The following is a 27,229-nucleotide window of genomic DNA, read 5'->3' on the forward strand; positions in this document are numbered from 1 at the left end:
TATTGAAAAACACCCAAAAAGCAAAAACTGAAAATTTGGTTTATTGGTCCTTTTCAAAAAAAACTCCAGATTTGAACAATTTTCGAATTTCGTTAGGGTAGTCTAATGGTTTTCCCTTGAAAATTAGACATTTTCAAATAAAGATATCTCGAGTTTAAAGAAAAACATCGCTGAGATTTTTTCAGCGTTTGTAGTGCTAGATCTCCTCTTTCAAATGCAACCTGGTGCTTTAAATTTGGCTTGCGCCTTTTCTAGATATTTAAGTTGTAAATTTGCATCTTTTTTACCTTAAAATGGATGTAACTTTTGACCCTTAAGTCCAAATTGACATGTCAAAAAATGTATCTCAAAAATATTCTTGTATATAGTTAGATTTTCAAAATTACCCTAATCGTGAACCACCCTAATTTTCAACCAATTCAAAAGTTGCCCCATTTCATTTGCAACAACTCTTCTGTAGACACCAAAGCTCAAAAACGTCACTATTTTGCGGAAAATCAATTTTCCACTTAATTTTGCGATCTGGACCTTTGTGCATTGGTAACATCCATAACAACCAAATCTGGAGTTTTTTTTTTGAAAAGGTCCAATAAACCAAACTTAAAGTTTGTGCTTTTTGGGTGTTTTTGAAACCGCCTTGAGTCAGGGGTATTGAAAAACACCCAAAAAGCAAAAACTGAAAATTTGGTTTATTGGTCCTTTTCAAAAAAAAACTCCAGAAATGCATTTTCTCAATATTTGGTTTGGAAAAATGGTCGCTTGTGTGATATCTTGTGGCACGTGTCATATTTTTTTCAATAGACGTGTCACAAGATAGCACACAAGCAGCGATTTGCTTTGTGAACACACAACTTATGGTGATTAAATTTTCAGTGCAGATTAGAGCGTCCAATTTCCCGTCTCGGGAAAAAAATTCGCGGGAATTCCCGGGATTTCCCGAAAAAATATATTTCCCGTTTCCCGGGAAATTTGTAAATTTTCCGGGAATTCCCGAAATTTAAGCAAAAGTACACATTTTCTATACTTTTTGGAACCGTTTTTTTAGATGCTCAGAGAAAAATAAATGAAGATGATTTTGTTCAATTAAATTTATTTTATAGCTCATATACAATTAATCAGATCATCAGACACTTTGATATCTGATAATATAAAATTTACCATGATCTAATGAGTTGAAAATCAAATTGGTATCTTAACATTTTTAAAATAGTTTTGTGCAAGAAGAATTATTTCAATTCGTTAAATACCTGGTATACAAGAAATTACAATATGTAGTAAAAGAAAAATGGAGCACTGGTGTAACAATTGGTGTTAGAAGGTTAAATATCAAAACATGTAAGACTTACTGTGACATGATGTTAATTCCAAATATTTGAATACATTGAGTTGTTTGAAGTAACCAAACAAGAAAAGTGTGATTTTTGCTTTGCCATTTTGTCCAAGAACTGAAACCACTAATTTCTGCATGTTTTTTTTTCAACTTTTTGTATCAAACCACGCTCTCTTTTACTGGTCACAGAGGCAAGAAAATAATTTGAATGATTGTGGAGTATGGATTCATTTTAGGGGAAATTCTCGTAGGTTTCGCAAGTTAAACACTTGGTCCTAACTCCATCCAATTTGCTTTTTTTTCTATTTAGACAACTAATTTTGCAAAACTTTTAAAAGTAACTTGCTTGCTCACTTCTTATTGAGCTATTTATCACTCTATTTCAGTTGAAATCGCCTTCAATGAGTTGTAATTGAACGTCAAAGTGCTGACCTTTCAACATAAGAGGTACGACGGAATTAGATGCTGTTTCACTACTCACTGTCTAATTAGCTTGATAAAAAAATAAATGACATTATTTTTTGATTTATTGTACTATTGGAGCTTATAAAATAAGAAAAAGATAACTTTTTTTTTCTTTTTTTTTTTTACATGCAGTTAAGCTGTTAATTGATCTTCACACTTGTTTTAGCCTTTCAGTCGCTGTTCTAAACAACTGAGTTGCAGCAGAACCAAGATCAAAACAAATTTCAATAAATTTAAATTTCCCGGGAATTCCCGGGATTTCCCGGGAAATTGGTTGAAAATTTCCCGTTTCCCGGGAAATTTGTAACCCCGGGAAATTGGACGCTCTAGTGCAGATTCAAGGCTAGTACGCTGATCGGAAGGAAAGGGGTCAACAAAGAAGAGGGAACGATTTCTTGGGGCTTTTCTTCACCCTCTCTGGCTTGCTTACTCTGCCGCTGTTGCCCATTTGAAATTTTTCTTGACCGATTCCTTCCGAAGTGCGTATACCGCTTCATGCAATAAAGTTGGTTTGTGAGACACAAACTCTCGAGAGATTGTAAAAACTTATACGTGTTTGAGTCAGTCACTAAAGGTTAATAGACAACAGAAGCGTGGAGTCCTTAGTGAATAAAATTTTCACACGGCTTTTCCTGACGCAGCTCACCAAGACGGAAATCAATCTGCTGCAATCTTATCGGTTAAGTTGATTAGTACACAAAGAGTGAAGCATTTAAATATTTATTTCATGAACTAACCGCATAGTAAACAGTCCATCACCACTACAACCAACGGCAAACATTCACCTTAGATAAGCGCACAACGTACGAATACTAAACAAATTACTGCAACCTAATGCAGGCATCAGAGAGATAGTATTCACTCCAGTCGTCGACTCCCGACTCTTCGTATCAGCTGCTGTTTGCGAGCAGAATAAAAAAAAACAACCAAAACACTTGAAGTTCACAAATTCCTCTGTCCTTGGTTTACTTTGCAGTTCTGTTACGATGACCTCGAAGGAAGTTTGGCGCCCCAAGGTCCTGGTGACCAACAAGGAAACCCCGGAAAAGGGCGTCAACATCCTGCGTCAGAAGTAAGTCCAACAAGCACTAATGAGAGATGTTCTTAACTCAATTACGGCTCTTATTTTTTCAGATGTGACGTGATCTTCCCGGAGAACGTTCCGGCGACGCGGGACGAAATCATGAAGTTGGTTCCGGGCGTTGACGGGATCATGTGGGTGGGTCATTACGCGTTGAACGGAGAGGTGCTGGACGCGGGGGCGCCCACCCTGAAGGCCATCTCGACCATGTCGGCGGGGATGGACTACGTGGACGTGGCCGAGTTTAAGCGGCGCAACTTCCCCCTCGGGTACACTCCGACGGTGCTGAACGAGGCCGTTGCGGATGAGGCGGTTGGGCTGATGATTGCCGCTGGTAGAAGGTTCCACGAGGGCCTGTTGAAGATCGAGAACGGCAAATGGCAGGGTGGACCGCAGTGGATGCTGGGACGGGACATTAAGGGAAGCACCGTCGGGTTTATCGGATTCGGAGGGATTGGACAGGCGATCGCCAGGAGACTGAAAGGATTCGACGTGGGACAGTTCATCTACAGCGGACGCAACCCCAAGCCGGAAGCGGCGGACCTCGGTGCCAAGTTTGTGCCCCAATCGGCCCTCCTCAAGGAAAGTGACTACGTGTTCATTGCGGTTCCGCTGACGAACGCCACCCGCCATCTGATCAACGCGGCCACGCTGAGGCAGATGAAACCGACGGCGGTGCTGGTGAACGTTGCGCGAGGGGAAATCATCGACCAGGACGCGCTGGTGGCGGCGTTGAAGGACGGAACCATCTTTGCGGCCGGGTTGGACGTGATGACGCCGGAACCGTTGCCGGTGGACAGCGAGCTGCTTAAGCTGCCGAATGCGGGTAAGGTTGAAGATTCTTTCAATTTAAATTGTTACTAAAATGAAGTCTTTTTTTTTAGTTATCGTTCCTCATCTGGGCTCGGCCACGATCAGAACCCGTGACGACATGTCGGTGGTTGCGGCGCACAACGTGCTGGCCGGAATTGAGGGATCTCCCATGCTGTCGCCGTATCCTTGAAACCTCACAATAGTTTGATGGTTGGTCTTGAGTTGGCGAAGTGCTTCTTTACTAGTGATTTCATTTTTCTACGCAATGTTAACACGATGGACGTAAAATTTCAGGAATTTGGACTAATAAATTTACATTTACAAAGCACTTCTTTCTTTGGCCGGCTTTGGTCATAGAATGTCCATATGCCTTCAGAATGCCACATCTTGCGATTCCATGAAGCTGGATATGTGGCACGATGTGGTCTCTAGAACATTTCGGTTATGTCCCCCATCGGAACACCGGAAACCGATGTCGGTGGCCAGATCGGGTCATGAGATGCCCGTGTGGCTTTACTTGTCTTTGTTTTGATATAAAAGAAAGATATCTGATCAAGGTACAGAGCGGTTCGCTAATTGGAATGACTGACAGCTGTCATAAGCCTGAAACCACGTGTCCGGAAATTATCGAACAAAAAAACGTCAAAATCAATTTGACAACTGGTTTTGACGGATGAGTGCTTTTCAAATCGAATACGTTCGAATTAGCGGACATTCGAAGTAGTGAAATTCGAATTAACGAATCCGCTCTGTAGAAGATCTGGGACTCGACCGGGGCGGAAAACAAGTATGTTCCGGTCCAGGTGTGCCAAGAATGGTCTTGAACAACATATTCAAAGAGGACATCAAGAACATGCATCAGGGATGTTTAATCGTTCGAATTCGTGACAAGAGTGAAGACATGATCCGGAACTACACTAAAACCCCGATGGTTGGACACCAACTGCTGTCAAACGAACGGGGTCACGTTTTAGTTTGACAACCCTTTTACACGGAGTTCACACACACTACCAAACGTTTGTCTGGATAGTGTGCGTGAGCGCCGTGTAAAAAGTAACAGTTCGTCACGTTTTAGTTTGACTCTGACCAACCAACGGGGTACAAACTAAAAAAGTGTCAAACGAAAAAGTGACCAACCACCGTCTAGTAAACAAAAACAAACAAATGTCAAACATCCTTCAAAGCATCGTTTCGCGAAGAAAAATGTATATGCAACACTAGGGTGTAATATGGTTGTATGGAAAAAAATAAAGTTGTCTAAATTTAGCGAGCACAGCAATTTTACAGTTCCTTTTGGGGTCCTAAACAACTCCCCAAAGTTTGGGAACGATTGGTTTAGTCCTCACTTTGCGCAAAGCGATTCAATTTTCCATATAAATTTGTATGGGAAAAACAATTTTTTGGATTTCGATATTTATAAAATCCACGTTTCACGCTGTACTTACACCGGATTCATATTTGGATGCTCTGGAAGGTGCTCTACAACTTTCCCGAAGAGAGTATGGTGCTAACTTGCTCCTAAAAAAAGATACAGCGTGTTCAAAACTCGTCTAAACGTATGCTCGAAAATCACGTTTTAGACGAGTTTTGAGAACGCTATATCTTCTTTCAAGAGCAAGTTAGCACCATACTCCCTTCAGCAAAGTAGTAGAGCACATTCCAGAGCATCCAAATATGAGTCTGGTTTTTACATAGCATGAAACGTGGATTTTTGAAATATCAAAATCCAAAAAAATGGTTTTCCCCATACAAATTTATATGGAAAATTGAATCGCTTTGCGCAAAATGAGGACTAAACCAATCCCAAACTTTGGGGAGTTGTTGTGCTTAGCTGCTGGTTTTAGCGAACAATTTCGCTAGTTTTTTGGCAAATATCAGCAAACTCAAACCAGGAAAACCTCTCTGCTGATTTGGCGATGGATTCCTTTTCCATGTCCAAAGTTTCCCGATCACGGACGAGGATTCTACGTTCTTTTAGTTATTAAATTCTTTAGAGCTTACGACGATCCGTATTCACTCTTCTAAGGATCAACCCATTCCAGCTGTACTAGAAACGTATTTCATGGAACCGATAAAAAATAAAAAGAATAACGTTGCGGGCGTTACTTTCTGTGGCTCTACTACTTGGAGCCGACATTCTTGCTGCTCTAGGCATTTGGTCAATTTCTGATGAAATCTGTGAACAATGAACACCTCTTTCTGCTACGTCGTTCACTACCTGCAGACAGGACACCCGTTGTTATGCTGAGATGTAGTGGTTGTTTTCTGGCCATAACTGTGGGGGCTGATCAATAAAACTGGGTATTTCGGAAGACGGATTTGCGTTTTCCGAACCATCAAAGATTTGTCTGCTCTGTCAAACAGGCTCTGCCTAGTCGCTTGACCATATAAGGCGGAATACACACCGGGTCGTGTTAGAAGAACAGAAGAAACCTGATGAAGTTTGATCCGACCGAAAGCCTTTCGAACATCCGATCTTTCCACAAAGGCATCAACCTATCATCATTGTCGAACTTCCTGCATTTAATTTATATGTTCCTTTTCTCGCATTTGGTTTTCTTCTCCCATTGTCACGTCTTTGACAATGGCAAGTTGTGTCTGAGTTCAGAGTTCAGCTTATTCAACTTTAAGGATTCTCCATTAATTGTCATCTGAACCTGGTTACAAACGGAGCTTAGATCCACGGCTTCACGAGCTACAATGCGTACAGATATGGAAGAAAAAAAGGATCGAAGTATTCAAAATAGCGAATATCGATAACCAGATAGTTGACTGAGATCATTGGGATAACTGGCGACCTAACTGAGCTATTCTGGAACGGTTCGCCGTGATCCGTTAGAAACACTTCACAAGTATGTAAGGAAGCTGAATGTATACAACTACGACAAATACACGGCTCAATGAGTGTTACTCCGTACAATACTAACACAAATAGTTAGTACACTAAAACCCCGATTTACGCTCAGGCGTTACGTTTTGTATTTCGTCGATTTCTCTGGAACGATACAATATTTTTGCAATCTTTTTAAAGCGATTTATAGGTCTTGTGCAGATCTACAAATTGCTTTCAAAAGAATGTAAAAACATTACACTGTTTTCGAGAAATCAACCAAACAAAAAGCGTAACGCCTGCGCGTAAACGGGGGTTTTAGTGTATACGTTCTAAATTCAAGAATCATCTACTTTTAATCCACTTCCCACACAAAGACAAGAATGACGAAAATAGAATCCTCTATCAATGCAAAACAGTTCCACAAAGCGCCGATATGCGCTTCACGCTGCTCCGAATGGCCAAACAGATGCTGTCCCTCGAATCGGCGGTCCGCGAGACGCGCTTTCCCGCCAACTACCGACCCCGGCTGCTGGTGACCTGCTCAGACATTCCGACCAGCTACATCGATACGCTACGCAGCAAGTTAGGATCCGGAGATGACCTTCCGTGGAGTGACCTGTTGATCAACTCTTTCGTTGCAGATGTGACGTGACCGTGTGCGAGGGCGTCAATCGGGATGAGATATTGCAGGGAGTGCCGGGAGCGGAGGGAATTCTGTGGCTGACCGCGGACCGGTTGGACGAGGAAGTGTTGGATCGGGCAGGACCGCAGCTGCGGGTGGTTTCGACGATGACGTCCGGGATGGATTATGTGGACGCGAAGGTTTTTGGTGAGCGGGGGATTGCGTTGGGACACACGCCGCAGGTTGTGAACAATCCGGTGGCGGATATTGCCGTTGGGTTGATGTTGGCCGCAGCGAGACGGTTTCACGAGGGGAGGGTGGCGATTTTGGAGGACCGTTGGGAGCAGCGACCGCAGTGGATGTTGGGGCAGGACGTGGTTGGGGCGACGGTGGGGATCGTTGGGTTTGGCGGGATTGGACAAACGATTGCCAAGAGGTTGCGGGGGTTTGATGTTGGCAGGTTGATCTACACGGGACATGGAGAGAAGGTAGAGGCGAAGGAGTTTGGAGCAAGTTTTGTTGGGTTTGACGAACTGTTGAGAGATAGCGATTTTGTTTTTGTAGTTTGTCCTCTGACGAGTGAAACCAAGAATCTGTTCAACGCTGAAGCATTTAAGAAAATGAAACCGACAAGCGTGCTGGTCAACGTAGCACGTGGTGGCATCGTAGATCAACCTGCCCTGGTCGAAGCACTCAAGAAAGGGATAATTTTCGCCGCCGGGTTGGACGTAATGACGCCGGAACCGTTACCTCCAAGCGATCCGTTGATGACCCTACCAAACTGCATCGTTGTGCCACATTTGGGAACCGCCACCAGGCAGAGCCTGGAGGACATGTTCTGCATAACGGCCCGAAACGTTCTCTCAGTTCTGGCTGGAGGATGTCTTGTGGCACCATTCAAAAAGTGACCCTTTCGGCATAAATCAAATAAACCATCATTCATAGCTACTAAATAGTATTATTTCAACCCCTTCCACTCAATTTCCCCCACGCTTAGCTCCACCGATAGTGGGCGTACGCGCGATTCGCCTCACACTGCCGGTGCAGCTCCTGCTTCCGCTTAATCACCTTACCTTGGTTCGCCGCCGCATCCAGCACCTCCCAGGCCATCTTCTCCGGGAAGTGTACCGTCCGCTCCTTCTCCCGGCACGCCTCCAGCAGCCACTTCATCGCCAAAAAGTACGACCGCTTCTCCGTAATCGGCACCGGAACCTGATACCTCACCCCACCCCGCTTAATTGGCGTCAGCTGCATCAACGGGCGCGAGTTCTCCACCGCCCGCCGCAACAGCTCCCGCGGGTTCAACTCAATCCCCGCCCGCTCCTCCTCGCTCTCCGCCAGATGGTACCGCTCCAGCTGCATCCGCTTGATGTTCTCAAAGCCCCGCTCCACAATCTCCCGTGCCAGCCCCTTCTTGCCCTGGATCATTACATAATTCGTAAACTGCGCGACCAGATCGTCGTGAAACACCGAGCACGAGTCGTTGTTGCGGGCGGCCTTCACCGGGACGTGCGCGATTTTTACGATCTCGCCGGACTCCTCCAGCGCAGCGATGGTTTCCCGCTTGTACACCGGATCGACAAACTGCGGCCCGTACTGCGACATGCCGGCCGAGCCGGGACGCAGCGACAGCGAAGGGCTGAAATAGCGTAATCGTTGTTTGAACTTGGAAAAAACTTCCAGCAATTTAACTTACCGCAAAAGGCCCTTCATTATTGCTCGGCTGAGCATTTTAACAAGTATTTATTCTGTCGAAAAGCTGCGAGAAATTAATATTTAATGCTGATAATTTCGTCCCAGCTGCGACTGCATGTTTTTCAAAACACGATGTGATGACAGTTCGAAGTTTTTTAATAACAGGACTGCCAATTTGCAAGAAAATTCTGTATAAATCATTTGACAAAGTCTGTACTCGGAAAAAGACTAAAAAGAGAGGGATTCAAAATGACGAAGGGCTACGTTTGTGTGACAAAACCCAGTCAAATCAATCCGAATTCTGAAACGGAATCTAATTAGAATCGTACACAAATTCCGTTTCAAACGCAGCAACCGGTTCGAACACGGAACCGGTTGTTGCGTTTTAAACGGAATTTGTATACGATTCTAATTAGATTCCGTTTCAGAATTCGGATTGAGTTAACTGGGAATGAAATAAAAGTTTTGGGAAAACTCATTAGATATTTTTGTTTCTGAGAATTAAAAAATATCAGAGCTAAATCGGTAAAAAAATTGGACATAGAGCTTGGATAGAAGACATACTAAGAGAGAAACAGTTTTTATGGGAAATAAATAGTCAAAAAAAGAAGAAGATTACACCTTTTTCAATAAAAAACGATTAAAAAGTCAAAATTTGTATGCAACATTATAATATGATTCTAAGTTTAGTAAGCTTAATATGGAACTCGGAAAGAACTCGGCCAAGGAAAGTTGACGGTCTTGTTGACGGTTCGGTTTGAGCGTGATGTAGCGCACGCTTAAAATTCTTGTGAAATTTTAAAAGATTGTGGTACAGTCCAGGCTCTAGACAAAGTGAAATTTTGCCAAGGCTTTCGGATAATAGAATAACGAAAAAAAAATTTTTTTTCGTTGTATTATTTTTGATTGTTGATTGTTGAAATATCGACAAAACGTATATATTAAATTAAGGCAATCCAATCAAAAAATCAAATTATTCGCTCTACAGCAATGCTTTGCAATTGCATTGATTGTTGATGCAATTGCAAACCTCTTTTTACACCTCAGCTTCCATCCACCCCGGGATTCGAACTGACAACCTTAGGATTGTAAAGTCCAACTTCATCTAACCTCTAGGTTAGACCGGGTCTTACATTTACTTCCCCATTCGACGGAAGGCGTGGTCAGACAAATATCGTCTCGAAAAATGCCACCGGGACCCTCAGGGATCGAACCCAGGGCAACTGGGTTCAAGGCAACCACGAGTCCCGGCCAGGCAATCAACCATTCAAAATGGACTAAAATTGAGTTTGCAAAATTCAAACTTGATGTTAAAAGTAAAGTCGTTAAAAATATTTTTTGAAGCCCCCCCCCCCCCCCCATTTTTTTTTTTTTTAATCCGACTGAAACTTTTTTGGTGCCTTCGGTATACCCAAAGAAGCCATTTTGCATCATAAGTTTGTTCCTCGGTTTGTCCATATAATTTTCCATACAAATTTGGCAGCTGGCCATGCAAAAATGATGCATGAAAATTCAAAAATCTGCATCTTTTGAAGGAATGTTTTGATCGATTTGGTGTCTTGCGCAAAGTTGTAGGTATGGATATGGACTACACTGAAAAAAAATGATACACGGTAAAAAAAATTGTGATTTTTTATTTAACTTTTTGTCACTAAAACTTGATTTGCAAAAAAACACTATTTTTAATTTTTTTTTGTTTTTGAACCAAGACTAAAAATTTAAAAGGGCGTAATATTGAATGTTTGGCTCTTTTGAAATTGCTGTCTTGGTTTAAAAATTTTGAAAATATTTTTTTCGAAAAGATCGGAAAATTTCACGAATGTTTCATATTTTAACATTGAAAATCGGAACATTAGTTGCTGAGATATCGCCATTAGAAAATGGTGTGTTGTTTGGGTGGGACTTAGGCCGATGCAAATATTTAAAAAAGTTTTTGTCCCTCGGCCCTGGCCAAGGTCAAGGGGGGGGCAAAAAATAAAAAAATATAAAAATTTAAATAACAAGCCATAGTCTTCACATTTCAATGAAAAAAGTGTTTTAAAATGCATTTTACACTAGTTCAGTTGTTTTGCAATCATTAGTTTTCAAAAAATCTGAAGATCTGACAAAAACAAAAATTGTATCGAAAAAAAAGATTTTGCATCGAAAATTTTCAAAAAATCTTAAGATTTTTTAACAAACCCAAACATGCTAAAAATGATTTTAAACGCAGGAGAATGTATTTTAATTTGATTTCAGCTGGTTGCACTTGAATTTTCATTGAAATTTTGAAGTTTATTGTAAAAATATTTTTTTTGCCGCCTGAGTTTTCGGGCCAATTTTGAAGGGGGGGGTGACAAAAACTTTTAAAAATATTTGTACCAGCCTTAAAAAACATCAATTTTCCTGTTTTTAAACCTTTGCATGGCAATATCTCAGCAACTAATGTCTACCTTTTGATTTTCCGAACCTATTTTGAAGGGGGAAGGGCAAGGGGGGGGGGGGGTAGGCGACATTATTTGCAATGGCCTAAGAAAATGAAAAAAAATACAAAACGATTTTTTTTTGTCATGATTCGATTATCTGAAGTCCCATACAAACCATCATCATGATCACGCCGTGTTGTCCCGAATTGTTTTCTTCTGGAGTTTTTTTTTTTTTTTTTAAAGGTCCAATAAACCAAAATTTCAGTTTTTGCTTTTTGGGTGTATTTGAAACCGCCTTGAGTCAGGGGTTTTAAAAAATACCCAAAAAGCAAAAACTGAAAATTTGGTTTATTGGACCTTTTAAAAAAAACTCCAGTCTTGAGCTTTTTTGTTGGATTTTCATTCTTTAATTTTCTTTTTATTTAAAAAAGTCTAATAAACAAAATTTTATTTATTATCTTTTCAAATAAATACCCTTGACTCAACGATCAACAAGCAAACAAAAACTATAGATTTCAAATATGTTTTTAATTGAATTTGTGTTTAGCAAATAAATAAATTTGCCATTTATTTTTTCAGTGCATAATTTTTTTCACTTTCCAACTCCCTCTCCCACATTTTGTTTTGCTTTTCCATTCTTTGTTTTGCTACGCCCATTCGCACCCACTTGGAGGTGATGTAAAGCGAAAAAAAAAGTTAGTATCTTTCCGCCAGCGGAGCGCGCAGAAAATCGCTCCAACTAAAATCGTGCTTCTCAAGCAGACACACAGAGAAAAGAGAGAGTTGCAACAAGCTTAAAATTAGAACGCAATACACGCATCTGGTTTTTCTTGCTTTTCCGACACCGGCGGCGGCGGCGGCCGAGCTAAAATTAGCCCCAGTCTGTCGTCATTTTCAGCACGCAACGGGATCGTTCTGGCTGCTGGCCTGCTGAGGTTGTGGAATTTTTCACTCCATTCCTAGTTGGATCACTTATCACAAAGGAGGTTGATGACTAATCGATTCTGATTTGGGGGAAAAAAAGATGGCACAACTCGAGGATCCTCCGTTTATCGGCGATTGGCACCGGGAGAAACGGCTCGGAAGTGGAGGTTTTGGCGTGGTCACCCAATGGAGGAACCAGAAGACCCAGCAGACGGTTGGTAAGTTGGAGGAAGGGGGAGAAATCCGGATGTTTGGATACCTCAATGGTCGATAGATGTTTTTATTAGAGTCCGAAAGTCAAAAGCAAGGTCTTGGACAGGTGGAAACAGTACTTCAACGAGCACCTCAATGGCGATGATAGTTTTGTGATTCTGATCTAAGGAAGGTCAAGAAGGAGATCAGGAAGCTGAAGAACAACAGAACAGCTGGCAAAGATCGGTTACATGGTGAAACCTTCAATTATGGAGAAGAAAAGTTTGAACATCAAATGTTCAAGCTTCTTGTCCCGTCCGATGTTCATACCAGTGTTCATAAAATTCACGTCAACTTTTGACGGAAGGTAGATACCGTATGTCTCAATAGCAACGTCCCATCTGCCAAAGGGTGATAAGCTGGACTGCTGCAACTAACGTGATATAATACTTTTCAATGCTACGTTTAATATCTTATCTCTTGAGACAACCTGCTCTACGTCCCACATCTTATTTGATGTCGGAGGGATTTACGATCTAATCTACAGATCATGGACATTCGGATAAACAGCATCAATATCAAGAAAGTTGTACGACATCGACAAACTTGTGGGAAATCGAAGACAAGCTAAAAAAAAATCATAAATAACTAAGAAATAAATAAGAACATTGTGTTTACTCTATCGACCTTTCATGGATCCGTATTTGGAACCGAAACACTCTATTAAAACCAACATACCTACCAATCCCGATTACCTTCTTCTTCCAGCGATCAAAAAGTTCCACGTCCTGCAGCAGGACCGCAGCGAGGTGACGGACAAGCACTGCGAGCGCTGGGGCAACGAAGTCACGCTGATGACCAACACGGTGCGCAACGATAACATCGTGAAGACGGTGCAGGTTCAGCCGGAAAGCTTTCTGAAGGAGTTGGCGAAGCACTCCGGGAGTAAACTGCCCATTTTGTGTATGGAATTTTGCGAGGGTGGTGATCTGAGACGTGTGCTGAATCGTGTTTCGAGCTGTGGCGGGTTGGGTGAGCTGGAAGTGCGGGATATCTTGCGGTCGCTGAGGAACGCAATTTCGTATTTACACTCGCTGAAGATCACGCACCGGGATATTAAGCCGGAGAACATTGTGCTGAAAGTTGACGGGGATGGGCGGACGGTGTACAAGCTGACAGATTTGGGATATGCTAAGGCGCTGGACAAGCAGAGTTTGAACGCCAGTTTGGTTGGAACGGTGGAGTACATCGCGCCGGACTTGATCTACTGCGATCGGTACAACTGCTCGGTGGATTACTGGTCCATGGGAATCATTGGGTTCGAGATCATCTGCGGCATTCGTCCGTTTATTCCGCATCAGTCGATCGCACAATGGATGAGGCATGTCCAGCAGAAGAAATCTACGCACATCGCCATCACCGAAGACAATCGGGACAATTACACCTATCACAATGAACTCTTTCCGGAGAATCACATTTCACCCACTCTCGGCAAGAACCTCGAGAAGTGGCTCATGCTGGCTCTGGAATGGAACCCCAAACAGCGTGGACACGTGTTCCAGATCGGTGACAAGGAGGTCACCGAGCAGCAGATCAAAACGGTCAAATTTGCCGAGGACAAACCGGTTCAGGTGCTGAAGATCTTCTCCCTACTCGACACCATACTCCAAAAGAAAATTCTGACGATCTTCTGTCTGTACAACGCACGCTTCGTGAGCGTCGAAATCGACGACTCAACTACGCTAGATCAGCTCCGTGCTGCAGTCGAAACCCAGTCCGGAATCCCCAAAGACGCGATCGAGTTCGTCCTCCCACTGGAACAGAAGCTCGATCGCATCGCCGAAAGCACAAAACCGATCGACCTGTATCTCCCCAACTTCTACGACAAACCCATGCTGTTCGTCGTCAAACAAGGTGCCATCGTCCAGCCCGATCTAAAGCCGGAAATCCCGCGCAGCGTCTCGGACGTCTTCCAGAACATCAAACTCAAACTAAAGCCGCACATGCTGCGTCAGTTCATCTCTAACGCTCACTTCTTCGTGACCCGCGAGCAACGCCTATACGTAACGATTCTAGACGGAATCAAAAACTACGGTCTTGTGCTGAACGAACAAATCGTCAACTCCAAATCCGAAATAAGCCGGCTTAACAAGATCACCTACGGCATCAGTGGTGGCCTCGAGTACCACAAACTAGCCCTGAGTCACACCAAAACGAAGATCGCCCCCAAATTGGCCCCGCAGACCTTCACCCTGTGGGAGGAGCGAGCATCCCGGATGGAGGCCACAATCCGAAAGTTAACCGAGGTGGCGGACAAAGTGACCAAGCGCTACGAGTCCGTCCTGAAGCGAAGTCGCGAAGCGGTCGGCCACGCGCTGCTCAAGTCCGGCTACGATCAGCAGGATTACTACGGGCAGAAGAGTCTGGAGGGGCGGTACGAGATCGCGCGCGCTCAGCTGTTGGAGAAGAACATCCACGAGAAGAGTCACATCGAGATGCTGCAGGCGGTTTACGAGTGTCTCAAGAAGCGGGACATTTTGCTGAGAGATTACGGACTGCGGGAGCTGCAACAGTGAGTATTTTGAAGCGCTTTGGCAAGGAACTTTGTCCTATGGGCTCTATTTCTGATGCGGTGTCAAACCAGTAAGGTTACTGTTACGTGAAAGTTGCAACCGTTGCAACCTAGTAAGCTCGATTTCGAGCCAAATCGACTTGTGGCCAAAATTCTCACTTTTTCTCATATGGGCAATCGAGTTATTTTTCAACCTGCTTTTTTCGGATAAACATCATCGTAATCGTAGATTTGACACTTTGAACCAGTTTTTGCCTTCCTCGCCTCAATGAGGAAAGGCTATAAAATCACACGAAAAATGAACTTCTTAATTCTCGTAGACCCACCTTCACGTATACACCGACTCAGATTCAAATTCTGAACAAATGTCTGTGCGTGTGTATGTCTGTAAGTCCGTGCACCGAAAAACATGCACACGATTATCTCCTAACTGGCCGAACCGATTTGGACCGTTTTGGTCTCATTCAATCCGTCTTGGGCTCCCACAAGACCCTAGTTAATATTATGAAGTTTAGAAAAGTACTTCAAAAGTTTCAGCTAAACTTTGCAAGATTGTAAAAAGGGTAGTTTTTGTAAAAAAAAACAATCATGCTATATATTGTTAGAAAGGTATCGAGGTTTTTAAGCGAAGATGGCGTTCGAATGGTGAACGCCCGAAATGTCAAAATCACGCAGTGGTACCAACATTACGGAAAAAGTGTGCCATGGCATGACAGCCACATTTTTTTCTAATGTTGGTGCTACTGCCCGATTTTGACATTTCGGGCGTTCACCATTCGAAAGCAATCTTTGCTTAAAAACCTGGAAAGACCTTTCCAACGCGTTCAAAAGATTGAAGATCTGACAACCCCATCAAAAGTTATAAGCACTTAAATGTTATTTATACACTTTTTTGAGGCTGTGTAGTGTATTCAATTTATGATTGCGAGGAAGGCTCCAACCACCAAAAGGTGGATTAAGTAACGTTTTTACAATGGAAAATCTAGCTTAAAAGTTAGTTAATTTTGCTAATTTTCAAGCAAAAAATGCTTGCAAGTTTGGAAACCGATTATTATCACCCAGCCGTTTCTTTTGGCGTGATTCTTTGCTGACATTTAGATTCAGGCTGTCAGTTTTACAGACTGTCCAGGGGAAACAGAAAAGCAAACTTGACATTCCGTAAACTTTTAAACGTTTAACAAAAAGATGAAAGAACATAAAGAGTCAGTTTAGCAAATCACGGTTTGTTTTGTGAATATTTTTAAACGTGCATGTCATAAGCACTCTGATAGCAAAGTGAAATTTGTAAGCTACAAAAACGAAACAGTTTATATTTTAAATTCTCAAATTCCAATTTTATCTTAATAACTCCTTGACAGTTTTTGTTTTGTTGTCAGATCGGAAAAGTGTACGGAAGAATTTGATTCTGAGTCAATATGTAGGGGAAGGTGGGGCAAGACGACCATATGGGGCAAGAGGAACAATCGCTCGTACGGCCGTAATTTTTTACAATTTTGGTTGTTTCCAGTATGAGGAATTGTTGCTAGCAACGCAATTAGTTAATTCTAATACGACGTAAACGCCACGGGACACAAGGTTTAATGTCGTTTTTTTCAAAACCTTAGTTTTCTTATAATATTTGGAAAGTACAAAATAAGGCTTAGGGTTCGTTTTAAGGCTCATTGTATCAAAATGCTATTTTTCCTAGATCAGTAGTGTCCCTACCAATGGCATGCACCTATTACAAAGTATGATTTAACTTTTGGTTATTTTTGTTGAGAGCTCTTGTTCAGGTGGGGCAAGTGTACCATATGGATTTTAGTACGGAAAAAATTACGAATTGCTGCAACAACATATTTTATTGGGAAATAAATACATGAAATTACTTAAAAACTGATAAACAATTGGGCATATAAAATAAAGTGATATTATGAAAATTTACTATTTATCATCTAAGAAATATTTTTTTTCGTAAAAACGATAAATTTTTTAGAAAAAAAAAAAATTTAATCTAAAAATGGAAGAAACCTTTCAAATAATTCTAATCTTATGTATCTAAGTGATAACAGTTCAATTGTTAGCAAATTTACATGTTAATTCATGCATTGTTCCTCTTGCCCCACTAGTTGAGTAAAACGTACGGGAAATAAAAAAAAATAAAATCATTTTTTTAAATTAAAAAATAGGATTTTTGGAAACTTGTTCTATCAAAGTCTCAGTCAAGACCTGGAATAAGATGATTATAAAAAAATCCGACACATTTAATGGGTTCCTTAGCTTGTTACACTTGCCCCACTTTCCCCTATGGAGCTTTATGACGTTTCGCGTACACACACTAGCGCACCATTTGATTTTGCTGACCGGACAAAATTTAACCTCAATCTTTTTCGTGTACGTACACGCAATACATGCGCACGTAGATAACTCTATACGTGAAGGTGAGTCTAGGAGGTCAACTGAAGAAGTTAATTTTTTGAGTGAATTTATAGGAAAGTGAGGACATTAACATCATTGCAATCTCATACTCCAGGACAAAAAAAAAACTCCAAGCTTGTTCTTATCCAGGGCCAGCTCCTGTCGAGATCCCGTTCGACTGATGTTCTGTGCACAACGTGGATTGAGGCTTGCCTCTCTTTGTAAGAAGAGTTATCCTGAACTCCATCATCGCCATGAGTTGTGCTTCTCACAATGTGTGAGTGAAAGTCAATTCTGCATATCCTTATTTTGTTGTTAATTGTGCGATCGTCCAGCAACAAAGGAGCCAGATACTGCACTAGCTCCTCCCTCTCTCCATCATCCATGACCGCACGCAGAAAAATAAGGCATATTTGAATCAACAAAACGTTTTGTTGATTTGAAAATCATATTTTTTGTTGAATCAACGCTAAACGTCAAAGCAGCTTTTTCAAAACAACAAAAGACTTTTGTGGAATCGAGAAAATCAAGGTTTGTTTCAACGCAAAATCGGCGTTGATTATATTCAACAAAAATTTTGTTGATTCAAACCTCGTACAGGCTGATTCTACAAAACTTTTTTCTGCGTGCGACTCGAGTACCCTGTCATGCCACTATTACACTGCTGTATATCGGAACTTTGAGTTACATCAGCTTCCCTACTGTCTTGAGGCAGTTGAGATGGGACTTCCTCCAATGTTACAAAAGAAACCCGTGATTCCAAGAGTAGACAGGTTTCCGAACCATCAGCACACAAATCAAGCAAAACAATGCCAAAGGGCCGTTGTGGGTTTGTAAACAAAGAGTGTGTCCTGCTCACGCTAGAGGATGTTTACATCTGGCATGAAAGGGATACACTCTTTGTTTACAAACCCACAACGGCCCTTTGGCATTGTTTTGCTAGAAATGAGTCCGTGTTTTTATCACGTCGTTCTCCAACCTTCTGAGTGCATGTCTATTCTGTTTTAGAATAGTTCTGAATTCTGTTGGTTTATCTCTAAATTGGGCGAGCAACGGTTGCGAGCTGTCCCAAATTCTCCACCAGATTCTGATGATCCGGTTGATGAGATGGACCGATACTCCCATATCTTTCAGAACGAACCCAGCCTTCCCAACCTGTATCCACCTTATCAAACGCTTGTTTTATGTCCACTGAAACAAGAATAGTGACCAGCTTCTATCGCTACCGCACATCCAGAATCCTACGAAGGAAAAAAATGTGATCCATAGCACTACGCTTCTGCTGTTTCCTCAATAATCGCCATGATCTCCTCCTTTATCGGTGAGTTTCGCAGAATTCCCTCTTCGTCATGGGGCTGCTTCATTGTTGGATACTGATGTACCGTTTCTTACCCTTCCTCATATCATTGTTGCGTGAGTGTGACTTCAAAAATCGAAGCTTTAGACATTCTTTCTACCGGACCAAGGCCCAATCGGTAGAATTAAAATTTAACACAAGCGCAACCAGTCCGAAAAAAGCATCCTGAAAGAACTTGTGGTTAGATTACACCCCAAGTCCTTTTTTTGTCAATATTATCAGTACACTCGAGTAACCCCTAAAATGTGCAGCACAAATTAAAGCGGCCAGGCCTACTGCGTTGAATTAACCGCAGAGACAAATTCTGTGAACGGATCACATTTCACAGAATCAACGTGGGAGGAAGGATGCGTGGACATACCGTACCAAACGCTCCGGATCAGTTGTGATGAGGTGTGTCAATGTAAATTAGGCAGTAAAGAGTAAAGACAGCATCCTTCGTCGATCCACGATCAGGTCCGCGCTCGGTCCAGCTCGGTCAAGCCCTTCCGCTTGCTTGACGTGTTTCTGATCCTAAGCAGTGTAATTTATTGGAATGCATTCTCAACCTGAAAAAGAAAAGCTTAACATGATATCGATACATTTAACGTCAATGAGTCATCCTCTCACCAATTTCTACCATCCCAACAGACAACTGGTGGACATTCGGCGCGAAATGCAGGAAATTTCCAAAGCCACCGAGAAGGCTCTCGAGCACGCGGAAAAGTTCAAAAAGGAACTCGCCAAACTAACCCTGGAGCACAACGACAACATCTGGAACTTGATGCAAAATCTGACCACGCCAACCAGTCCGGCCGCAGTCCGGAAGGAAGATTCCCTGAGTAACGGAATCGTAAACGGAGGTGGTGGATTGCTTCCGGACATTGACAGCATCATGGGGAAGAGTACGCCTCCCGTTACGGTGAATGGGGACTTGTCGCTGAACGGTGGACCACAGTTTCACGTCGGGGGTTCCGTGCGGACGCTGCAAAACTCGCTGGGCGAAGGTTCCATCGTGACCAACAGTATGCTCTGCTTTGGGGAGGGGCCGGACGTGGAGTCGCTGATCAACGCCAATCAGTCGTTGATTATGACGTGAGTATTCGGAGGTTTGAATGTTGAAAAACTTACTAAATTCTAAATTTTCTTGCAGAACTGAGGACCTCATCAGCGATGGGTTCGAGATGCTGCTAAAGTAAGAACAAGTATTTAGTCATCAATATCATACGTGCCACAATCACAAACAAAAACATCACACAATAACAAAGTTCGGAATGGTGCCTGCGGAAGCAATACGGAAAACAATCTAATCACCCCCTTGAATGTGATACCTCTCGTTGGAAGGCAAAAAGGCATTTCACAGCACAAAGTTTGCAACTATAGTTGTTTCTTCATTTTCGTTTATCAGTGTTGTGTAATTTTAGTGTTTACGACCTACTATCTTTATATTTACAGAAGAGAAAAAAAGTGAAATAAAACAATGCAGTTACTCTTAATCGTTAACCGCGTTTTGATTATTTGTCCTCCTTGCCCCAAGTCGTCAGGTACTGCATCAGATCCGTGAGGCCCGCGAACTCGGTTCGACTCCGGGGTGGATCGCTCTTTGGTAACCTCGGCAGGACGTTACCGATCGATTCGCGGAACTCTTTCATCTGGAGAAAAAAAAAACATAAATTTGAATAAATGAATATAAAAAACCATTAAAGTTAACCTATAACGCATTTTAATATATGTATGTATTGAAATTGTCAAAAATCAAATACCTAGATCACTTGGATTAATGCACTTCCCGAACACGGACGTAAATATCGAGCCCCTAAAAACCAGATTTGTTCATACCATCAATAAAAAAAATCTATTTTCACAATCGACTGCCTTCCCATCATCCCGAATGCTGGGCTTGAATTGCGAAAAATGGATTCAGTGATGTTTCCGTGCTCGAAACGAGTCTGTGTATTTGGTGGGACTGTCGCTCCAACAGAAAGCAGAAAACTTGCTTTATAATTCAGGCAGTGATTTATCGTGTACAAGTTTGTAAAAATTGCACAAATGTCATTGCATTGATTCCTGATATAGCAAAATCAACTGTTATAGTTTTAATTATGGTATGCAGCTCTCTGTTTGTTTTCATTTTAATTCGGTCGATTATTTTGGGATGCATTCATTGGTCTTAACCTTCGACGCACTCAGTAGAGCGGTCAGACGCGGAAAACGGAAAACGGGGACCGGGCAAACGGAGCAGGACGTATCGCACTCAGAGCAAGTCAGAACCAAATAGGCTGATTTATTGGTCTCATCTTATCAGCTACACCAGAGAGGAGATCGTAATCTCGCCATCTTCCGATAGGATCTATCTCTGATAAGGTCACACCGATAACGTTAAAGAACATAGATCGATCAGAGAGAAAACATGAAAAAATTTGCAGGTTACGAAAATTTTGCTATTTAGGCACTTGAATTTCACATCCCAAGTAGGGAATGGGTCTGAAACGCAATAATGCGTGGATGTTGCAACATGCTGTGCAACACTCTAGAAGCTCATCGAAGACAGCCAGACAGGATGAGCTGTATAGGTTCCAAAATTCTTGATTTTTGGAAACCGGTATGATCGGCAGCTATTAAGGATGTTCTATGGTCTTTATATGGATTCATTTTAACGTTTAGGTTAGGTGCCTTTAAAAATGACGTAGCATTTTAGGGAGGAGGGAGGTGCTTGAGGGTGTGTTACGATCCATGTAAAATGATTTTTCTTGAGCATCACGCAGTTGAAAAGCAACAGAATTTTTAAATTCTGAGACTCTAAAATCCATTATTAAATATATAAATTTAACAAATTAAATTCTTGAATTTTTCAATTTAATGTTCTTCAATTTTTAAATTCTTATTTTCTAAAATTCTTAAATTCTTAAATACTTAAATTCTTAATTTCTTAAATTCTTAAATTCTTAAATTCTTAAATTCCTAAATTCTTAAATTCTTACATTCTTAAATTCTTAAATTCTTAAATTCTTAAATTCTTAAATTCTTAAATTCTTAAATTCTGAAATTCTTAAATTCTTAAATTCTTAAATTCTTAAATTCTTAAATTCTTAAATTCTTAAATTCTTAAATTCTTAAATTCTTAAATTCTTAAATTCTTAAATTCTTAAATTCTTAAATTCTTAAATTCTTAAATTCTTAAATTCTTAAATTCTTAAATTCTTAAATTCTTAAATTCTTAAATTCTTAAATTCTTAAATTCTTAAATTCTTAAATTCTTAAATTCTTAAATTCTTAAATTCTTAAATTCTTAAATTCTTAAATTCTTAAATTCTTAAATTCTTAAATTCTTAAATTCTTAAATTCTTAAATTCTTAAATTCTTAAATTCTTAAATTCTTAAATTCTTAAATTCTTAAATTCTTAAATTCTTAAATTCTTAAATTCTTAAATTCTTAAATTCTTAAATTCTTAAATTCTTAAATTCTTAAATTCTTAAATTCTTAAATTCTTAAATTCTTAAATTCTTAAATTCTTAAATTCTTAAATTCTTAAATTCTTAAATTCTTAAATTCTTAAATTCTTAAATTCTTAAATTCTTAAATTCTTAAATTCTTAAATTCTTAAATTCTTAAATTCTTAAATTCTTAAATTCTTAAATTCTTAAATTCTTAAATTCTTAAATTCTTAAATTCTTAAATTCTTAAATTCTTAAATTCTTAAATTCTTAAATTCTTAAATTCTTAAATTCTTAAATTCTTAAATTCTTAAATTCTTAAATTCTTAAATTCTTAAATTCTTAAATTCTTAAATTCTTAAATTCTTAAATTCTTAAATTCTTAAATTCTTAAATTCTTAAATTCTTAAATTCTTAAATTCTTAAATTCTTAAATTCTTAAATTCTTAAATTCTTAAATTCTTAAATTCTTAAATTCTTAAATTCTTAAATTCTTAAATTCTTAAATTCTTAAATTCTTAAATTCTTAAATTCTTAAATTCTTAAATTCTTAAATTCTTAAATTCCTAAATTCTTAAATTCTTACATTCTTACATTCTTACATTCTTAAATTCTTAAATTCTTAAATTCTTAAATTCTTAAATTCTTAAATTCTTAAATTCTTAAATTCTTAAATTCTTAAATTCTTAAATTCTTAAATTCTTAAATTCTTTAATTCCAAAATTCTTTAAATTTCTTAAATACTGAAATCCCAACATTTTAAAATTTTAATTTAAAAATTCAAATATTCTAAAAATCCAAAAGCTCTGATAAACAAAAGATTAAGAATTCTAATATTCAAAAAATCTGTAAAATTTTCCATCCTAGTTTTTTTTCAATTAAAATTCTAATTCTTTTAAAATTTTGGGATCCTGAAATTGTATTTTTTTAGTTCTAAAATTCTCAATTTCTTATTGGACCATCCAGAAACCACGTGGACAACTTTTTGGGAAATCTTAAAAACGGTCTTAAGTTCTGCATTCTTTAATTCAAAAATTGTTTACTTTTAATATCCTATAGCTTTAAATACTCAAAAATTTAAAAATTCATTTTCAATCCTATCATTCTGAAATTGTAAGGTTCTATAAATCTAAATCTTAAAATTCTTTCGCTGACGTCAGTGATTATTCTTTGGCAAGGGACCCAAGAAGTTGACCCTCTCTTTTGTTCTGCTGGTCGTAAAATTATGTCCCGACAAGTTGTTATTTAATATTGTTATTAAATTTTGAAGCCCATTTGATGGCTAAACTTCGAGCTACATTTTTCAGTTTTAAGTATTTTTCTAAAGCTTCAGAAGTGACCATTTGAGAAAAAAACAATAAATACCTATTTCAAATAATATAAATAGTAGGGTGGGTACGTTTTTCAAAAAGTTCTCGGATCAAGTTTTAGTATGGTTCCCCTTGTAGGGCATAGGGACGTGGCGTTACATCGTGCTGCCATCTGGTTTTTATAAGTGCAAGAGTGGAAAAGTGCTCAGTCATCGTCTAAAAATAGACGGCGTCCTATCTCGCCCAGCAAAATTAAGTCGATAAAGTAGTCGGTTTCGATGAGAAAAAGTGGAAAACGTGGTCTAAAAATAGCGACGCCATCCCCCTATGCCCATAGGAACTTTCATGCCAAATATCAGCTCATTTGGTTGTAAACTGGCTGCGCGCATCAGGGTTAAAGTTTACATGGGAATTACTATGGGAAAATTGAAAATTTTGTTCAAACGCTCCTACAGGTCTGGGAAAATAACGCGCCAACTTCTGGTATGGTCAGGCCTATGGGGAATGGTCTGGAGAACACTTTTCCCGAAGAGAGCATATGGATTCGTTGTCCCTAGACCTGGCGCATCGGCAAACAATCCGATGTCTCCGGAATCAACGGTTTTTCCCCAAAAAGCATCAAATTTTCCTTAGCATGCTATGAAAGCTTGATGAACACCACGACGCCATATGGGTCATTCCATCCCAAGTGACCACGCGTCCAACATCGACCTTCACCAATTCTGCTCATATTTGGCATGGGGGTTGTTTTTGCCCCAAAAACAAAGAATCCAAAGTTTGGTGACATTTGGTCCACCCCCGCGCCCGTGGCACCCCCCTCTTTTTCTGAGATTTTTGAAAAACCTCATTTTTAAAATGCATTTTGCTAAGAGAAAAGTTTACAAAAAGTGAACTTTTGGGTATGCATATTTGAAGATTTTTTGACGTAGAATCGAATGGCATACTCAGAATTTACGTACAGTGTTGCCAGATATGAAAATTTTGCGCTTTAAGTTTTAAAATGCATTTTTAACCCTTTGGACGAGCACTTACGGGAAAACTGACAATTGCATTCGATTGCTGAGAGTTTTTTACATAAAATTCAATCAAAACCTCAGGGTAAAATGAATATTTCTTGAGATATCACATTTTTAAGTTGGAAAGCTCTGTATTCCAAAGCAAATGTTTTACTTAACCATCAATTTTCAACTGTACATTGCGTGAGAGCATAGTAGGCCTTGAAATTTGAAAAAAATCTTTTTTTCAATTTCTTAACGGAAGCACGTGAATGACCCAAAATTAAATTTATGTATGTATGTATTGTATGCATGTATGTATTTGTGTATGTATGTATTGTATGTATGCATTTGAATTCCCGTCTTGGCAGGACTTGGCGTGGTTCACGGGTATAAGAAAATGACAAAATGTTTAATTTCGAGCGCTTCAACAGAAATTTTCTAGTTTTATGGCCCCAGAAGCTAGCTTGATAATATAAGCTTATTTGGTTAGGGTTGGCGGGTCGAATTTTTACCTGAAGGATTTTTGGATTTTTTTTTGGCAAAATTTAAAAACATGCTCAAAAAATTAACCTATGTATTTTCGGGATCAATTCCTAGCGCTTTGCGATGTTCTACACAATTGTTCCCCGGATCAAAATATTTCAGATGTTTGATAATAAGAAAATTTGATAGCATTTTGGGAAACTTTGTCGAAAAAGATGTTAAAAGTGAAAATTTCCCATAGTAAATTAATCAAAGTTCCATTCTAACTTCAGGTCAAAACTGGATCAATTAAACATTAACCAAATAAGCTCATATTATCAAGCTAGCTTCTGGGGCCATAAAACTAGAAAATTCCTGTTGAAGCGCTCGAAATTAAACATTTTGTCATTTTCTTATACCCGTGAACCACGCCAAGTCCTGCCAAGACGGGGATTCAAATGCATACATACAATACATACATACACAAATATATACATGCATACAATACATACATACATAAATTCAATTTTGGGTCATTCACTTGCTTCCGTTAAGAAATTGAAAAAAAGATTTTTTTCAAATTTCAAGGCCTACTATGCTCTCACGCAATGTACAGTTGAAAATTGATGGTTAAGTAAAACATTTGCTTTGGAATACAGAGCTTTCCAACTTAAAAATGTGATATCTCAAGAAATATTCATTTTACCCTGAGGTTTTGATTGAATTTTATGTAAAAAACTCTCAGCAATCGAATGCAATTGTCAGTTTTCCCGTAAGTGCTCGTCCAAAGGGTTAAAAATGCATTTTAAAACTTAAAGCGCAAAATTTTCATATCTGGCAACACTGTACGTAAATTCTGAGTACGCCATTCGATTCTACGTCAAAAAATCTTCAAATATGCATACCCAAAAGTTCACTTTTTGTAAACTTTTCTCTTAGCAAAATGCATTTTAAAAATGAGGTTTTTCAAAAATCTCAGAAAAAGAGGGGGGTGCCACGGGCGCGGGGGTGGACCAAATGTCACCAAACTTTGGATTCTTTGTTTTTGGGGCAAAAACAACCCCCATGCCAAATATGAGCAGAATTGGTGAAGGTCGATGTTGGACGCGTGGTCACTTGGGAAGGAATGACCCATACGTCAGGCAGCTACCATGTGGGTGAGAAACGGCTGGAATATTCAATTGCAAACCTTCTTTTAACTAGAAAATGATCATTTCGAGCAATCCTGATATTATTTAGTCGAATTCAGAATCTTTGCATAGCAAATTTGTATTTTTTTGCAAATATTTCAACCACGTGGTAGCTGCCTGACGTATGGCGTCGCGGTGTTCATCGAGCTTTCATAGCATGCTAAGGAAAATTTGATGCTTTTTGGGGGAAAACCGTTGATTCCGGAGACATCGGATTGTTTGCCGATGCGCCAGCTCTAGGTACAACGAATCCGTATGCTCTCTTCGGGAAAAGTGTTCTCCAGACCATTCCCCATAGGCCTGACCATACCAGAAGTTGGCGCGTTATTTTCCCAGACCTGTAGGAGCGTTTGAACAAAATTTTCAATTTTCCCATAGTAATTCCCATTTAAACTTTAACCCTGATGCGCGCAGCCAGTTTACAACCAAATGAGCTGATATTTGGCATGAAAGTCCCTATGGGCATGCCCTACAAGGGAAACCATACTAAAACTTGATCCAAGAACTTTTTGAAAAACGTACCCACCCTAATAAATAGTGATCTAAATAACTTACACAATTACACGGTTATACTCACATTCGTCGCCCCCGTCATCTTCCAGATGGCAAAGCAAATCGTCCCGGTGCCAAGAAACGCGTACAACGTTCCCCACCCGAGCGCCCTCATCGCCAGATTGGCCCCCGTTTCCTGCATCGCCAAACTGCCCTGGACGCCCTTCTCGAAGTACTGCGGATCGGTCTTTTTCGCCGTCATGATGGTTTTGCTGAAGCCGGCAATCGCCGATATTCCGGCCACACCCGCCAGAAAGGCACCCGCTGAAAGTCGAAGTAGAAGGGATTGACTGTTGATTTTGTGCCGGTCGAAATGAGCAAGGGTTTATCGTACCTCGGTAGCGATATTTTCGCTCCTCTTCGGAGAGTTCGCGGCTCGCGAGGACCGGCTTCGATTCTACCGGGTTTTCCATTGAGGGACAGCGGAATCCGTGCCAGGAATTTGAGTTTTTTATCTGCACTTTGCGATATTTTTATGTAACAGTCAAAACAACAACAAATTGCTGTCAATCGCACATGTAGGCAGTGTTGCGAGTTTAACTTTTTAAAGATCTGTATTCGCCACCAGGAATGCTGTAAAGCTTTGTTTTTCAGGGTGACGAATTCAAGTCCGTTTCGTA

The 27,229-nt window shown here is 40.0% G+C and overlaps 5 protein-coding genes across 5 annotated transcripts; 3 read left to right on the forward strand and 2 right to left on the reverse strand.

The window, feature by feature from the left end:
- Positions 1–2,448: 2,448 nt before the first annotated feature.
- On the forward strand, positions 2,449–4,014 carry LOC120430190 (glyoxylate reductase/hydroxypyruvate reductase-like). Its single transcript, XM_039595271.2, has 4 exons — positions 2,449–2,474; positions 2,772–2,867; positions 2,930–3,702; positions 3,761–4,014. Exons 2-4 carry the CDS (start codon positions 2,782–2,784, stop codon positions 3,877–3,879), a joined length of 978 nt encoding a protein of 325 aa, XP_039451205.1. The 5' UTR covers positions 2,449–2,474; positions 2,772–2,781; the 3' UTR covers positions 3,880–4,014.
- A 2,896-nt stretch (positions 4,015–6,910) lies between these two features.
- Positions 6,911–8,052, forward strand: LOC120430191 (glyoxylate reductase/hydroxypyruvate reductase-like). The gene is made up of 2 exons (XM_039595272.2): positions 6,911–7,104; positions 7,164–8,052. Exons 1-2 carry the CDS (start codon positions 6,956–6,958, stop codon positions 8,050–8,052), a joined length of 1,038 nt encoding a protein of 345 aa, XP_039451206.1. The 5' UTR covers positions 6,911–6,955.
- A 30-nt stretch (positions 8,053–8,082) lies between these two features.
- On the reverse strand, positions 8,083–8,991 carry LOC120430192 (28S ribosomal protein S7, mitochondrial). Its single transcript, XM_039595273.2, has 2 exons — positions 8,841–8,991; positions 8,083–8,783 (listed from the first exon to the last, which is right to left on the reverse strand). The coding sequence occupies exons 1-2, from the start codon at positions 8,873–8,875 to the stop codon at positions 8,138–8,140; spliced, it is 681 nt and encodes a 226-aa protein (XP_039451207.1). The 5' UTR covers positions 8,876–8,991; the 3' UTR covers positions 8,083–8,137.
- Positions 8,992–11,943: 2,952 nt separating this feature from the next.
- On the forward strand, positions 11,944–19,899 carry LOC120430182 (inhibitor of nuclear factor kappa-B kinase subunit beta). Its single transcript, XM_039595262.2, has 4 exons — positions 11,944–12,386; positions 13,129–14,932; positions 19,314–19,757; positions 19,816–19,899. Exons 1-4 carry the CDS (start codon positions 12,269–12,271, stop codon positions 19,859–19,861), a joined length of 2,412 nt encoding a protein of 803 aa, XP_039451196.1. The 5' UTR covers positions 11,944–12,268; the 3' UTR covers positions 19,862–19,899.
- Positions 19,900–20,021: 122 nt separating this feature from the next.
- LOC120430187 (transmembrane protein 242) lies at positions 20,022–27,118 on the reverse strand. Its single transcript, XM_039595267.2, has 3 exons — positions 26,944–27,118; positions 26,635–26,873; positions 20,022–20,314 (listed from the first exon to the last, which is right to left on the reverse strand). Exons 1-3 carry the CDS (start codon positions 27,020–27,022, stop codon positions 20,177–20,179), a joined length of 456 nt encoding a protein of 151 aa, XP_039451201.1. The 5' UTR covers positions 27,023–27,118; the 3' UTR covers positions 20,022–20,176.
- Between the last annotated feature and the right edge of the window lie 111 nt (positions 27,119–27,229).

Source organism: Culex pipiens, chromosome 2 (assembly GCF_016801865.2).
Source record: "Culex pipiens pallens isolate TS chromosome 2, TS_CPP_V2, whole genome shotgun sequence".
Classification (NCBI taxonomy): Eukaryota; Metazoa; Arthropoda; class Insecta; order Diptera; family Culicidae; genus Culex; species Culex pipiens.

What these genes read in the sequence shown, in the direction of transcription:
- LOC120430190 (XM_039595271.2), top strand. Translation starts at nt 2,782, where the DNA reads ATGACCTCGAAGGAAGTTTGGCGCCCCAAGGTCCTGGTGACCAACAAG. An exon ending in GTCAACATCCTGCGTCAGAA is followed by an intron (nt 2,868 to 2,929) that starts GTAAGTCCAACA and finishes TTATTTTTTCAG; the next exon opens with ATGTGACGTGATCTTCCCGG. An exon ending in GCTTAAGCTGCCGAATGCGG is followed by an intron (nt 3,703 to 3,760) that starts GTAAGGTTGAAG and finishes CTTTTTTTTTAG; the next exon opens with TTATCGTTCCTCATCTGGGC.
- LOC120430191 (XM_039595272.2), top strand. Translation starts at nt 6,956, where the DNA reads ATGCGCTTCACGCTGCTCCGAATGGCCAAACAGATGCTGTCCCTCGAA. An exon ending in ATCGATACGCTACGCAGCAA is followed by an intron (nt 7,105 to 7,163) that starts GTTAGGATCCGG and finishes CTTTCGTTGCAG; the next exon opens with ATGTGACGTGACCGTGTGCG.
- LOC120430192 (XM_039595273.2), bottom strand. Translation starts at nt 8,875, where the DNA reads ATGCTCAGCCGAGCAATAATGAAGGGCCTTTTGCG. An exon ending in ATAATGAAGGGCCTTTTGCG is followed by an intron (nt 8,784 to 8,840) that starts GTAAGTTAAATT and finishes ACGCTATTTCAG; the next exon opens with CCCTTCGCTGTCGCTGCGTC.
- LOC120430182 (XM_039595262.2), top strand. Translation starts at nt 12,269, where the DNA reads ATGGCACAACTCGAGGATCCTCCGTTTATCGGCGATTGGCACCGGGAG. An exon ending in GGACTGCGGGAGCTGCAACA is followed by an intron (nt 14,933 to 19,313) that starts GTGAGTATTTTG and finishes CCATCCCAACAG; the next exon opens with ACAACTGGTGGACATTCGGC. An exon ending in AATCAGTCGTTGATTATGAC is followed by an intron (nt 19,758 to 19,815) that starts GTGAGTATTCGG and finishes ATTTTCTTGCAG; the next exon opens with AACTGAGGACCTCATCAGCG.
- LOC120430187 (XM_039595267.2), bottom strand. Translation starts at nt 27,022, where the DNA reads ATGGAAAACCCGGTAGAATCGAAGCCGGTCCTCGCGAGCCGCGAACTC. An exon ending in GCGAAAATATCGCTACCGAG is followed by an intron (nt 26,874 to 26,943) that starts GTACGATAAACC and finishes TTCGACTTTCAG; the next exon opens with CGGGTGCCTTTCTGGCGGGT. An exon ending in AGATGACGGGGGCGACGAAT is followed by an intron (nt 20,315 to 26,634) that starts GTGAGTATAACC and finishes TTTTTTCTCCAG; the next exon opens with ATGAAAGAGTTCCGCGAATC.